This window comes from Talpa occidentalis, unplaced genomic scaffold (genome assembly GCF_014898055.3).
Source record: "Talpa occidentalis isolate TD23 unplaced genomic scaffold, MPIMG_talOcc4v2.1 talOcc4.11, whole genome shotgun sequence".
In the NCBI taxonomy this organism is placed as follows: domain Eukaryota; kingdom Metazoa; phylum Chordata; class Mammalia; order Eulipotyphla; family Talpidae; genus Talpa; species Talpa occidentalis.
This window is the reverse complement of record NW_023601104.1, coordinates 77,249,005-77,261,872: the sequence shown is the minus strand read 5'-3', so window position 1 is coordinate 77,261,872 and position 12,868 is coordinate 77,249,005. Positions and strand designations below refer to the sequence as shown.

Below are 12,868 nucleotides of genomic sequence, written 5' to 3'. Positions count from 1 at the left end.
AAGGGAGAGATCAGACTCTCAGTGCTGTGACTTGGTTCTATTAAAAATGACCAGGCCTCTCAATAGGGCTGGCCTTGCTCTATGCCTGCCACTGCAGCATCTGTCCACACCCTCTGATTTGCAAGTCTGATCTTGAAAGGTAAAAACCAAATTTAAGAACACATTTGGCTGATGTTAATACTTTTGATTTATTCCCCTCTGTGTAAATATTCCCTGTTTTCCCTGTGGAAATATTAATGTGTTTTATTGTGGGGTGCTGCCGCACCTTTCTTAAATCTGGAAATTTGAACCTCATTAAATCTGAATTCTAGGGTCTCCCTAGTGGCGCAAGGGGTTAATAAGTCTCAGCACTATGAAGCTATCCACAGCCACTGCAGCATGAGTTATATCTGATCCGGCCAGGGAGCCACCCACATGGTACAGCAGACCTCTCCTGTCTCGCCTGCTGCTCCCCTCAGCAGTGTATTTCAGTAGATCTGCCTGTTCTGCTCCCCATTCTGTCTCTGGTGATTCCTCTCACCCCCACACCCCGCATCTCTGGCCTACACTCCAGCTCTTGTATGCATAAATAAATAAAATAAATCTTTTAAAAAAATCTGAATTCTGGGCCTCCCTCGTGACGCAGTGGTTGAGCGCTGGGCTGCGAAGCTGCCCGCAGCCTCTGCGGGGCCGATTTGATCCCCGGCCACCAGTGAGGGTCCCACATGGCGCGCAGACCTCTCCTACTGCGTCCGCTGCTCCCCTCAGCAGTGTATTTTGTCAGTCTGCCTGTTCTGCTCCCCACTCTGGCTCTTACGAATTCTCTCACCCTCTCACACTTCTGACTGTACCCAGTGCTTGTATAAATAAATAAATAAATCTTTAAAAAAAAATCTGAATTCTAATACAGGCCCAGCCCCTACCGTTGTATATGAGGGACTGTGAACCTGAATTACTCTTTTCAACTTTCCAAACCAAGTGATTCAGAATAGAGACAACACAGAAAGCATTACCAGGAACTCTTCCTGGTTTCTAACCCAACTCCTCCACAGCACATGATCTACTTGACAAGGAAGCTCAACAGCCTTTCATGACCCATGGACTTGAGAGCATCATAGCATCCCTGGAACTGCACAGACTTGAATCGACCTTACTCTGCCTCCCTCAGTGAGTGGAAGGTAAAGTTCCAAGTCTGATATAACTGGATACACTGCTATTAGAATATCTTTTAAACAGCGTACAATACTACTGCTTCTTTATTTTAATTATTAACAGAAACACACGTAGGAAAAACAAATCAAATGTGGATTCCACTGACATTTCACCCCTTTCCCAGCTGGTCTTTCTTCAAATGTCTGAATGTGGTTAATGCCTGGAGAAGAATTCCCCACAGGCAGAGATTTCATCTTGGCTTTAGAAGTGAGCTGAGTACCCCTATTAGGTCTCAACAAGTGAAAACACAGTAGTAGGTGCTATGTCTATTATAAAAGAAGTCCTTAATACAGTCAGGTCCTTCCTCTCTCTCTGTAGGGAGAGCTATCAGAGACATGAGCAATCTGGAGAGAGGAAGGGGCTTCGAGTTGCTGGTTGGCTCTGTGCCTCCTTATCAGCCTTCTCTTGCAAGGCTATAAAACAAAAGTCACCCTGTTCAACAGAAAGCATCAGTGACACTAGATCTGTGATGGCTTTTTAAAACTTCTTAAAGGTCTGAGGTTTCATTGCACAGCTTTTAAAAGGATTCATTCATATATATACATATATATCCACAAACACACACACACACACTCATATATATGTATGTATATATATATATGTGAGTTTTCTGTGAGAAGTAAGGAAACTTCTCCCAAACCGCTGGAGATGCAGAAGCCAGGGACAGACAATGTAGTGCCTTCTTTTGACTGATTTCTCCGATTCTAGCGAACTCAACCTGCAGACAGAACACACTGGCTTCTGTTGGTTGTGAAAGGAAGTCCCTTTGATAAGAGGATTAGGAAACTTCTTAGAATGTCAGATTTCCTCTGATTTGAAATTCTGCCAGATGTCTCTGCTCTATCCTCTAAGGTGACACTATATCTGACTGTATGCTTAGTTTCCACTGTAATTAAATCAAGGTAGGTGGCACTCTCTGCACTCAAGTGCCTAGAATCCTTAGTTAGCAACCATGTATGCTGCCAAATATGAGAAGTTGTCGAGGAGTTATGTAAATGTATAAGGAAAATTTCATAAGAAAGAGCAAATGTAAATAGAGCTAGATATATGGTTTGCAGGCTTTGAATTACCATGAGGTGATATAAAACAGCATTTTCTTTTAGACATGAAAATGCATCTGTATGGTTTTATGTATATAAATATATAATGCTCAAGAGTGATGGTGACACAGACTGACACAGAAGTCATGTTGGGGACAGGTTGGGTGATCGAAGGTTTTGGACTATCATTTCACAGTAATACTGTGCCATTCCATGCTCGCAGACCACTGTTCATATGGAGCACTGACAGGAGGTACTGAACACTCCACCCATGTTTGAATTATAACATGGGATGATGGTCAGTCCAACCGGACAAAGGTTGTATTTGAAAGGAAGGTCTTGAATCTCCACAAAACAAAGTAGCTTTCAAAACTACTGATGTGGGCTTGGAACCAACAGTCCATAAAATTGTTCTTCCTCTCATAAAGCAGGCACTTACAGACTCATTTTGACTTACACAGCCTGCGTTCCAGTAAAGAGGGGTGATAAACTCAGCATCCGCTAGGTAGAAACAGATTTGAATAGCTGAGTTTTCAGAGACCTCTCAAGACATTCTGCATCTTCACCTCTTCTTCCCTGGTGTTTCAGCCTCTTGGGCAGCACAGATCATGAGCACACCTTTTTTTTAAAATCTCTTAAATTGTATGATTTAACCTCAAAAATGTCGACAGTTACTATGAGGTATTTTACATACAGCAGTTCTCAAAATGTGGACCAAGAACCCTAAAAGTGTTTTTGGTATTTTTCCTGGGACAGAGTTTTTGTAAATAGTTTGACCTTTGCAGTTCTTGCTTATAAAAACTGTTAAGGGCACCAGAGCAATGCAGGAAGGTAACTCCACAGCACTAGGAAGGCAAAACAAAGCCATTCTGAGGCATTATCCAATACCATGCCAACTATGAGATTTTCCAGGCTGCCTGGTGGGAGCAGAAACAATTCCCAACCACTTTGAAGGAAGGCTACCTATAGACTCAAGTAGCTTCCTCAAAGAATGCACACACTTAACATCTCCATTGTGTGAATGCTGGCACCCTCCCCTCTCTGCAACACCTCTCAGTTTCAGCTCAAGGAGAATCCTGGGCTTCAAGACTCCCCCCTCACCCCTGCACTGCGCATCCTGGAAACACCATAGGCAGAAAGCTGGTAGGTCCGAGAGTTCACTGGCTTCTAGGCCATCACTGACCTTTACTGCCTGACGACCAATGTCATAAAAACCATTGTTCTGCACAGTTTTTAATAGTTGTTTTAGATGGAAGAGAAACCAGATTCTTTTAATTTTTAATCTTCTGCAGAAACAGATATTTACCTTTAGTTTTTAAATCAGCTTCACTTCTGATTATTTCCTCTGTCACTTCCATTTTGCTACTGAGCTCATCTATTAAGTTTTTTTTTTATTTTGGCCACTGTACTTTTCAGTTCCAATATTTACATTTGTCTTTTATGAAGATTTTCAATTTTATGCTAAGATTTTCTACTTTTTCATTCCTCAGAGTAATTGTTCACTGAAGCATTGTTTGTGAAGGCTGCTTAAAGATCACCGCTTGTAATTCCACCATGAGTCATCACAGTATTGGCATGCGCTGTCCTTCTTCAAGTTCATGTTCTTCTTGTTGGGAGAAATGTGATTTTCAGTTGAGATATGGGCATTCTGGATAATATGTTTTGAGGTTCTGGATCTTTCTTGAATCTTGTGTTTTGGCAAGCCTCTTCTATTATCTCTCCAACAGGCTTGGGAACACTGCCTCAGTGCTGCCAAGCGAGGCTGGCAGTCAGGCTCCCCTGCACTGGCCCTGGGAGAAGGACATCTACTTGTTGCTGGGCAGGGTGGGATCCCAGCCTCTGCTGGCCCTGCGACTCTACCATTCTGGCTGGGAGGGCACCGGAGCATTTATTGTTCTCCATTTGACTTTCACTGATGCTGTGAGGTGGGGGCCCCTCAGAGGGTGTGTGGAAGAGGGTGATTTTCCATTCAGCCATTTCTGATTGTACCCCAATGCAGAAGAGAAGAGGTGCCTCATTACCATTCCATGGGGTGTAAGCACCAGTTCCCCATTTAGTCTTCTCCAAAAACATCTCCACAAGGGCTGGGGAGGAGGGAGGGTTTGGAGATTGTCGGGTTATTATGTGTGTATGTGGTGTTTGGTTGAAGCAGAGAGAGTACTGTTTTAAAGTTTTCTGTCTTTCTAAAACTGACCCCTTTTTGGCCCTCTGGCCAAAGAACAGACTTTGGGAGGACTCTGTTGTCTATACCCATTGGGATTTCCAGGTTGGTGAATTCTTCAGCTTCAAAACTGAGATACAAGAGCAAAAATAAAATCCAGGGAACTCACCGCTATGCAGTTTCTCAAGTCCCAAGGCCCCCAACCAATCTGCTTCTTACTCTTCAACTTTCATATTATGTTTACTTTCTGTACAATAATCAAACTCTTCAGCTATACTTAGAGGGATGAATTGGAAAAAAAAAAAATACATCTACTCTGTGTTTACAGAATCAAAAGCCCAACCTTATTTTTAAAACACTCTTTGCCCAATGTTGTGGCCATGGGCTAGGACAAGCTCCTCTGACACTGCTGGAAGGAAGTGGAAACCTTGGTCACCCACTTTTTTCAATCCTCATGATTCACATTGATAGCAGTGACTTTGGTTAATTCTTCATAAACATGAAGACTAAGACTTTCTTAACTACTTCATAAAGAGTTATCATTATCACTATTTTGTCCTCCAAAATGAATGACAGACTGGTAAACGTCAGTGTTGGGTGCAAAAATATGTTAGATGGTTTTTCCTCATTAGAAATTACTACGAAAAATCCAATTGCTTTATTTTAAAAAACAAAAGACATATGGATACTAAGAGGGAAAGTTAAAAAAAAAAATCCAACAGAGAGCCTGTCAAAATTATTTATACATAAGTGCACGGACACATTCTAATCTATTTTTATCTTTGGCATAATGTGAAGGAAATATTCTATAGTCACAATGATCTTGTTTAATAATATGTTATGCAAAATTTCTCAAAAAAATTACAAAGTTTCGTAATGGTTATTAAATTGATAAGTGTACCTGTTTTGATTTCACATTATGATGAATTTCAACTATACAGGAAAAGGCACTTCAGTGTAGCACTCTTTGTAACACAAAAATCCTAGAATCAACCTATGTGCCCATCAATAGGGAAACTGATCAAGTTGTGCAGCAATATAACAGAATATAATACAGCAGTAAAAACTATGGGAAATTTGTCTCTATACTGACATAGCGCTCCAAAATCTATTACTAAATGAAAAAAGCAAATGCCTACAACATGTTATATTTTATATAAGAGGGGGGAAATAGGACTACATATGCATATTTGATACCTGTGCAAAGAAACATAGTAATATAGCCACGTATAGCTTACCAACAATTTAGTGTATGATGCATCACATATAGAGCAGTGGTCTCAACAGGTGTATTGCACAGCCTCACGGTGCAGATATTTGCACAAGGATGCAACTTCCTAATAACACATTTCTCAGAACATACCCCAGTCATTCAGCAACTCATGGCAGTACATAAGAAACTCAAAGTGGTAACTATAGGGAAAGGCAGAGGACAGAAATAGGAATGGCTGGTAATGGGGTTCCTTGATGTAAATGTGATTACTTTGATTTTTGGATCTTTTGATGTCATTAGCTGGTAAGGTAAGGTGTGAAGGAAAGCTACCATTTTAACTTTTTATTTTAAAGCTGAATTTAAATTTTAATCCATAATTTAAATTGAGTAAGACTTCAGTATGAGTCAGTTGCTCTGTCCTTTTGTATTATGAACCAAGAAATCCTCACTGCATGTCTTAGTCTGGCTCAACCTCATTACCGCAAACTACAGACCTACCACAGTCCAATGTCTTCCATATGCTACAGAGATAAGGCATGTTAAACATTGAATATGTCACTGTAAAGAATATCATCCAATCATCCGACCCAGCCCAGGCCAGGCCAAAGAGAACGGACAGGCCAAACTGTAGAGCAATCACTGACCTATGAAGAGACAAGACAAAGCTACCAATGTCACTCCATTCTTTCTCTGACCTCATGGCCATCATGTATATTTTCTTCCTGATAATATACCTAAGGGTCTGGGGGTTTCCTGAAACCATGTGGACAGCAATCTGAAATTTAAACATGCATGAGTTGATATCATAATCTAAGAGGAAATTACAATTTTAGGAAGGATAATTGTTCTGCCAAAGCTTCATCCACAGAAAATGGACTTTGGAAAAAATGTTTTCCCTATAGCTCATTCTTCAAACTTAGCTTTCTGAATCAAAGAACAAAGTGGCTGGTCAAATTTATTATCCACAATAATAATGCACATGGTAATGAATAAGCTAAGTCAACAAAGAGCTTCATTCACTTCCTAATCAAAGCATCAGCACTATTCCATACCAAATAAACACTGCCTCTTTACTTCCATCTAACCTTGAGGTATATATTGCATACTTCATTAGGGATGATCATTTCCCCCCTTTAATTTCAAAAACTTGCAGGGTAACTTTGCAAAGACAAAAGAATCCAAGAATATTTTCATTTCGTTGCCTTTTTAATAAAATCTAGGAAAACTGGAGATACTCATTTAAGTGAAACCGGTAGCGTGTACATGAAACTTGGACCAACTTTCTTTATTGCAAACTAGCAATTGTACTTTAAAGATCTTTAACCTCTACTCCAACTGTATTTGGGCTTAACATGTTATACTTAATATTAAGCATTGAAACATGCAGCGATCAAGCCTGGAGCCATTTTCTCAGTTCTTTCTCCCACTTACAGGGAGGGGGAAGGAAGATGGGGTGTCTGCACAGCCTATTGGCTGAGAATGTGGCCTCAGGAGTCTGAGGCTTGCCTCCACCAGATCCTAATTGTGATGGGGGAGGAGTTTTTTTAGCCTCTGTGTGCCTCAGTGTTCTTGCTGTAAAACAAGAACAAGAATAGCACCTACATCAAAGGAGCCTGAGGATTAATTAAAATAATTCATGTAAATTGCTGCACACCTGGCTTACTCACTACTCAATAAAAACTACTTTTTAAAAATATTCTCTTACATATGCCTCACACTTGGGCTCAGCTGGACTGCTTGTTGCCCCATAACTACACTTACTACCCCAAGTCTAGACCACCACACTGCTTATCCTCTGGACTGACAAAATACTCTTCCTTTCTAAGGCTGCTTCATCCTAATCTATCTAACCAATCCTGACTTAGCCCCAACAGCTTGGATGTCCATTGCTCTGTGTTTGCAATTCTCTATTATACTCTCTATATTAAACCTGACTTCCATTACAGTAATTTATGACCTTGTCCCTCTCATAGGTAAAGACCGTATTTTACTAGCCTATTTATTCTCTATAGTACACAAAAATCTGCAGAGTGGTTACTCAATAAGCTTTTATTAGATATGAAATAGTTACATTTACTTATGAAAGCATAATAAATTATACAACCTATAATAGAAGCTCTCTCCTAGGATGTTTATAAAGACTATATGAGATAATGTGTGTAAAGGGTTATTAATACTTACTATTTTATTATTTTCAACCACAGCCAGTGTTTACTGCATGTCCACTATGTACCCAATGTTGTGTTAAGTGCTTTGCAATGTAAACTCTTTAAAATAGATACTTGCATAGAGGAGATGAAAAAGGTATTTTTTAAATGACTGATGAAAAATGACTTTGCTATGGTGAATTTAAAGTAACTAAATGAGCCCTATTGTTAAAAAGTTGACTAGATAATGAAATTCCTGATATTTCAAAGGCTAATTTTAGGGTCGAAAGAACTCAAGATACTTAAAAGTATATGAAAACTTGGGGGTCTTAAAGATGAAACACAGCATTATGCGAATTTGTGTTCTAAGTTCAGGACTCCTAAGCAAAACTGGCAGGGAAAAAACCGCAAGTCTCAATCAACCTTTCACCCCTATCATAGGCCACTAAGAGAAAGCTCCTGCTGGGTGCCAGGAGGACTCAAACAGATGATGCTTAGAAAGAAAGTAATGAGTAAATATATACACTTAACCTAATGTACATCTATCATGAGAGAGGTTCTCAATTACCTTTAATAAGTGAAATTCTGGGAATATACTGGATAAATTAAATCTAGAGTTGATCCAAATTTTCTGAGATATAAGCGTTCTTATAAGTGTGAAATCATTGGCAGTCTCTTTCATCTTACAGACCTTTTGCATGATAATGAAGTGGACAAAAGTAAATAGTAAATGACCCAGAAATATATCTGTAAGTAGAATGTGAAAGCTTGGAGAAGTCACAAAACGTATATTCACTTTCTAAAAACTTCAGGAAGCAGAATGCCTACTTTGGTTCCAAGTACATACCAGACTCTAGTCAAATGAAAAATGTCCTTATGCTTTTGTGAAATGTTTTCTTTTATATTTTATACATGTAATTCTAAATTTATTTTTCTGTTCATTTTAGCTTATGATTTTAAATCTGTGAAGTGAGAAAACAGAGCACCAAATACCTGAAAAGCAAATGCCTCAAAACAGCAAATAAACAGCATTTCCTTTTTCCAAGCATAATGAAGTGAGCCATTTAAAGTAGAAAATATATTAAAGGAATCATTTAAATAAAACTGAAGGGGAGGCTTAAAAGTTTTTTAGCAAGTTCCAGCTTCTTGGTATCATACCATGCATCTCCTTAAACATAAGGATATACAAAGCATTAAATTTTTAAAAATGATGACATTGATGGAACTAAAAATGCTATGCAATGATTCATATGTACAATCAACTGCATGTATAAGCATTTCCTTTTAAAAAATCTGTATTTATAAAGGCACCAAATAATCAGTTTCTCAAAATGAGATTTCCTGTTTTAAAAAATGACTCTCCAGTCCCGGTTTCAATTGAAAAAAATGACTTCCCAGCCTAATTACGTGTGACATTTGGTTTTCATCAGTACAATCCTGGATTTGAATGTTATGGAGACAGAAATGACAGAAACCAAAGGTGGATCATTTTTGGTCTGGGTATAGAGCTGCTTATAAATGACTTAAAACAGGTTTTAAACTTCTGTATTCTACTACCTTGTGAAAGTCCCTAAATAAAATTGGGAAGATTCACCTAGATTGCCAAATTTTAATTTTGCCAAGGTAAGGCATTAAACAACCAAACTATAATTTATCAATAATTTATAAAGGAAAGAATATTTTAATACCCCCCCCCCAAGAATTGTAAGGCCATAGTAATTTCAGAATAATAGATCTTTGCTTAACTCATTAGTTTCTTTCCTATGTTGACGGGACCACACGGTGCTCATCACAGGGCAGCCCCATGGGCAGCCCAACATTTTGCAATCACTAAGAAAGGGCACAGAATGTGCCAGAGGTCCCACAAGGGTGGATACAATTGGGGTACTTTTTTTTAAATTTAACGTAACTAAACAAGGAGAAAAAAGGCAATAAATATCTCCCTCATATGAAATAATCTGTTTAAGGTAGAATTTAGAATGTTCATTCTCCTTGAAAAAAGCACAGTAATGGAAAAGACTGAATCAATAAAGTTGACCCTAATCATTTTCCTACTTCTCCTTTATTAGAATAAACATTCAATTTCTTGAAAAACAAGTTTATGAAACAATTGTCTCCTGAAGCATTCAAAGTGTCTCATATTTACATGTCATAAACATGGACATTCACAGTCTACTTCAAATATCTGTATGTGATAGTTACTAGTTGTACCTTATCATAAGTGAAATGAATGGGCAGAGAGAGGAAAGATTAAAAAAATTGCATTCAAATATTGGTTCAAAATATATTCCCACTGGCTCAATTAAGTTTACATACCTCTCATCATTTGAATGAAATGGGAATTTTTGATTAATTAAGGATAATTTGTTTGTAAAATGGCATTCATTGACTGGACTTACTTCACCACTGGAGGAATTTCTGATAAATCATAATCACTGACTGCCAAGATGTTACAGAATTTATTTAAGTTTTTAAAGAAAGAGTTAAAATAAGAGTATATAAATATAACATCTATCAAAGCTAGTTCATAAGTTCAAATTAGTCCAAGGAGAATGTAGATAAGCTCTACCCTTAGTGGATTTTCTGGACCATAACTTTTCATTCTCTACTTGCTTGCTGCCTCTATCTGATTTAGCCTGTCACTCGCTTGCATCCATACACAACAGCCCCCACATTAAGGTACAGGAACTATGAGGAGAGAAAAATCTTGATCATTTTCATTTTGTTACTAATTAAGAGTCAAATTTTTTAAATTTTGTATTAAGAAATCTTGATTAAAACATATCTTTGGTGGTACTAAAAGACTTTAAAAATTTAAGCTTTTAAGTAGTGTGACTGGTGTGATAACATTCATTTGTAGAGGTGTGAATCTATACCCCTGAACCTTATGTTACCTCACTGGTTACCTAAACCAATGTTACCTCAATAAACACACACAGTGTAGTGTGGCAACTAACAATATAAACCCAGAACATACCAACTATGTGAACTTGGACTTACTAATAAATCGCTCTATGCTTCAGATTCCTTAACTCTAAAATGGGGATATTAAGTAACCATTCTCATAGGGCTGAGAGATTAAATGAGATACAGTATTTAAGGCACTTAAAACAGAGCCTGGCAAATTATATTCATTAGTGTTTAGGATTTACTATTACTGCTACTGCTACTAGTTATTCTTAGCGCGCTTCTAAAATTCACTGCATTTATGGACTATTACCATATGGAAGAGACCTGAACATATTTTAGTACCACATCTATCACTTTTGACATAGAGAATTTCATCAGATGAGAAATGTTCAGAGTTAAGAGAAAATGAGTAATTTCACAGAGAATATCCTTCACAATAAACGGTATCAGTTTTCCTTGTCAGAAAAGAAATATTAAGGGCTGTATTCTGGAAGTCAAGTGGGAAATATGAGCACCCAGAATATTCTCTGGAAGCCCAACTTACCCCTTGTTCGTCCAGCTTCATGAGCTGCTCTGTGACTTTGGGGGTGTTAAAGGCCAGCCGCAGGCAGTGGACGTTGAGCTCAGGAATCACGTGCTCCAGCACCTCCTTCAGGGGCAGCCCTCTGGCAGTCGAGTGCTTTGCTGTAGAGGGAATGGCATCCTCAAGGACCGAACCTCTCAGTGTCATGAGCTGAAAGAGAACGTGCTCCGGTGAAGCCTCTCTGGAGGTGTGAGCTGAGTGGATGCATCAAATGCACCGAAAACCTAGACAGCGGGCCTCCTTGGGGAGCTGGGGATGACGCCTGATTGCTCAAGTCGTTGAGGGAAGGGACAGAAGACTTTACATGGGAACAACAGGAGGCCAACACTTTCAAGAAGACCCAGGCCAGTTCAAGGGAATTCATATCCAAGCCTGCCTAAGACATTTGCTTAAATGCCAAATAAAGCACTTCCCTAAAGGGCTCGAGACATGGCTATAAAGTGACACTAAGCAGACTCACTCATGAAAAATGACATACCCCAGAGAAACAGCTAAGAATACATATTTCCAGAATTTAAATGATGTACCTTTTTGAATTATAAAAGGGGGAGGGCAAGGGGCCTCCCTGGTGATGCAGGGGTTAAAGACACAGCACTATCAAGCTATCTGCAGCCACTGCAGCACACCTTAGATCCCCGGCTGGCCAGGGAGCAACCCGCATGGTGCAGTAGACCTCTCCTGTCTCGCCCGCTGCTCCCCTCAGCAGTGTATTTCAGTAAATCTGCTTGTTCTGCTCTGCTGCACCCTCTCTGGTGAATCCTCTCACCCCCTGCACCTCTGGCTTATACTCCAGTTCTTGTATGCGTAAATAAATAAATCCTAAAAAGGGGGGGGGGGCAAAGTTTTAAATGTTGTGAGATTGCTGAGAAGCATAAACTATTCATCGTCCCAAATGCTGCTACAGTAGGGCAGTGATTGTGGTGGCTACACAGAACAGCCAGCAGCATCTGAAGTTACATTAGGTGTCCCCTTGTTATTGGCAATACCTCCCATTACTATATATAAACATATATAGACATACATAAAGACACATATAGACACAAACAAAGAAATTTCCCTCTGTGGTGATAGGGTTTGCTGGAGCAAAGTTATCCAGCATAAAGCTTAAAAGTAATCTGCATTTCCAAACATTTTCGCCTGGCAAAGCATGACAAAATTAAATTAAACATTGTATGCTGACCAAAGGGAATAAAAAAACGATTAAGCAAATTTCCTTGAAGCATGCAGGGGATGAGAACATGGCACAGCAACAGGAGCTGCAAAAGCTAACAGCGGGATATACTGGGGGGTGAGGGAAAAGGGTGAGACACCAAAGCATTCAGGAAGCGGGGTATTTACTGAGCAAAGCTTAACTAGTTCCTTCCTAAGAGAGGAAACAGTTGTGGCCTGGGGGTTAAGAACATCCCTCGTGGAAGGAGTAGCACTAAAAGGGGGCCATGGGATTCAGGAAAAATGCTACAAAAAGAGAAAATGCCAGAGAGATCAGAAGGAACCAGTGTGAGTGGGGAAAAGTCATTACTACTGCAGGGGCTAAAGAGAGCAAAGGGAGGGCCAGGTGGTGAAGCTTCAAGGTGGGGTAGAAGCCCAGGGCAAGCCCTCCCCCTTAATGACAGGGATGTACTC

At 39.4% G+C, this 12,868-nt stretch overlaps 1 protein-coding gene across 11 annotated transcripts in view; it reads right to left on the bottom strand.

Moving 5' to 3' along the window:
* SIPA1L1 (signal induced proliferation associated 1 like 1) overlaps nt 1-12,868 on the bottom strand; it is a 517,634-nt gene that overhangs the window by 270,500 nt on the left and 234,266 nt on the right. For all 11 annotated transcript variants that reach the window (XM_054691354.1, XM_054691347.1, XM_037503618.2 and 8 more), the window contains one exon: nt 11,207-11,395. In XM_054691354.1, coding sequence (XP_054547329.1) covers nt 11,207-11,395 — 189 coding nt within the window. The remainder of the gene's footprint in view (nt 1-11,206; nt 11,396-12,868) is intronic.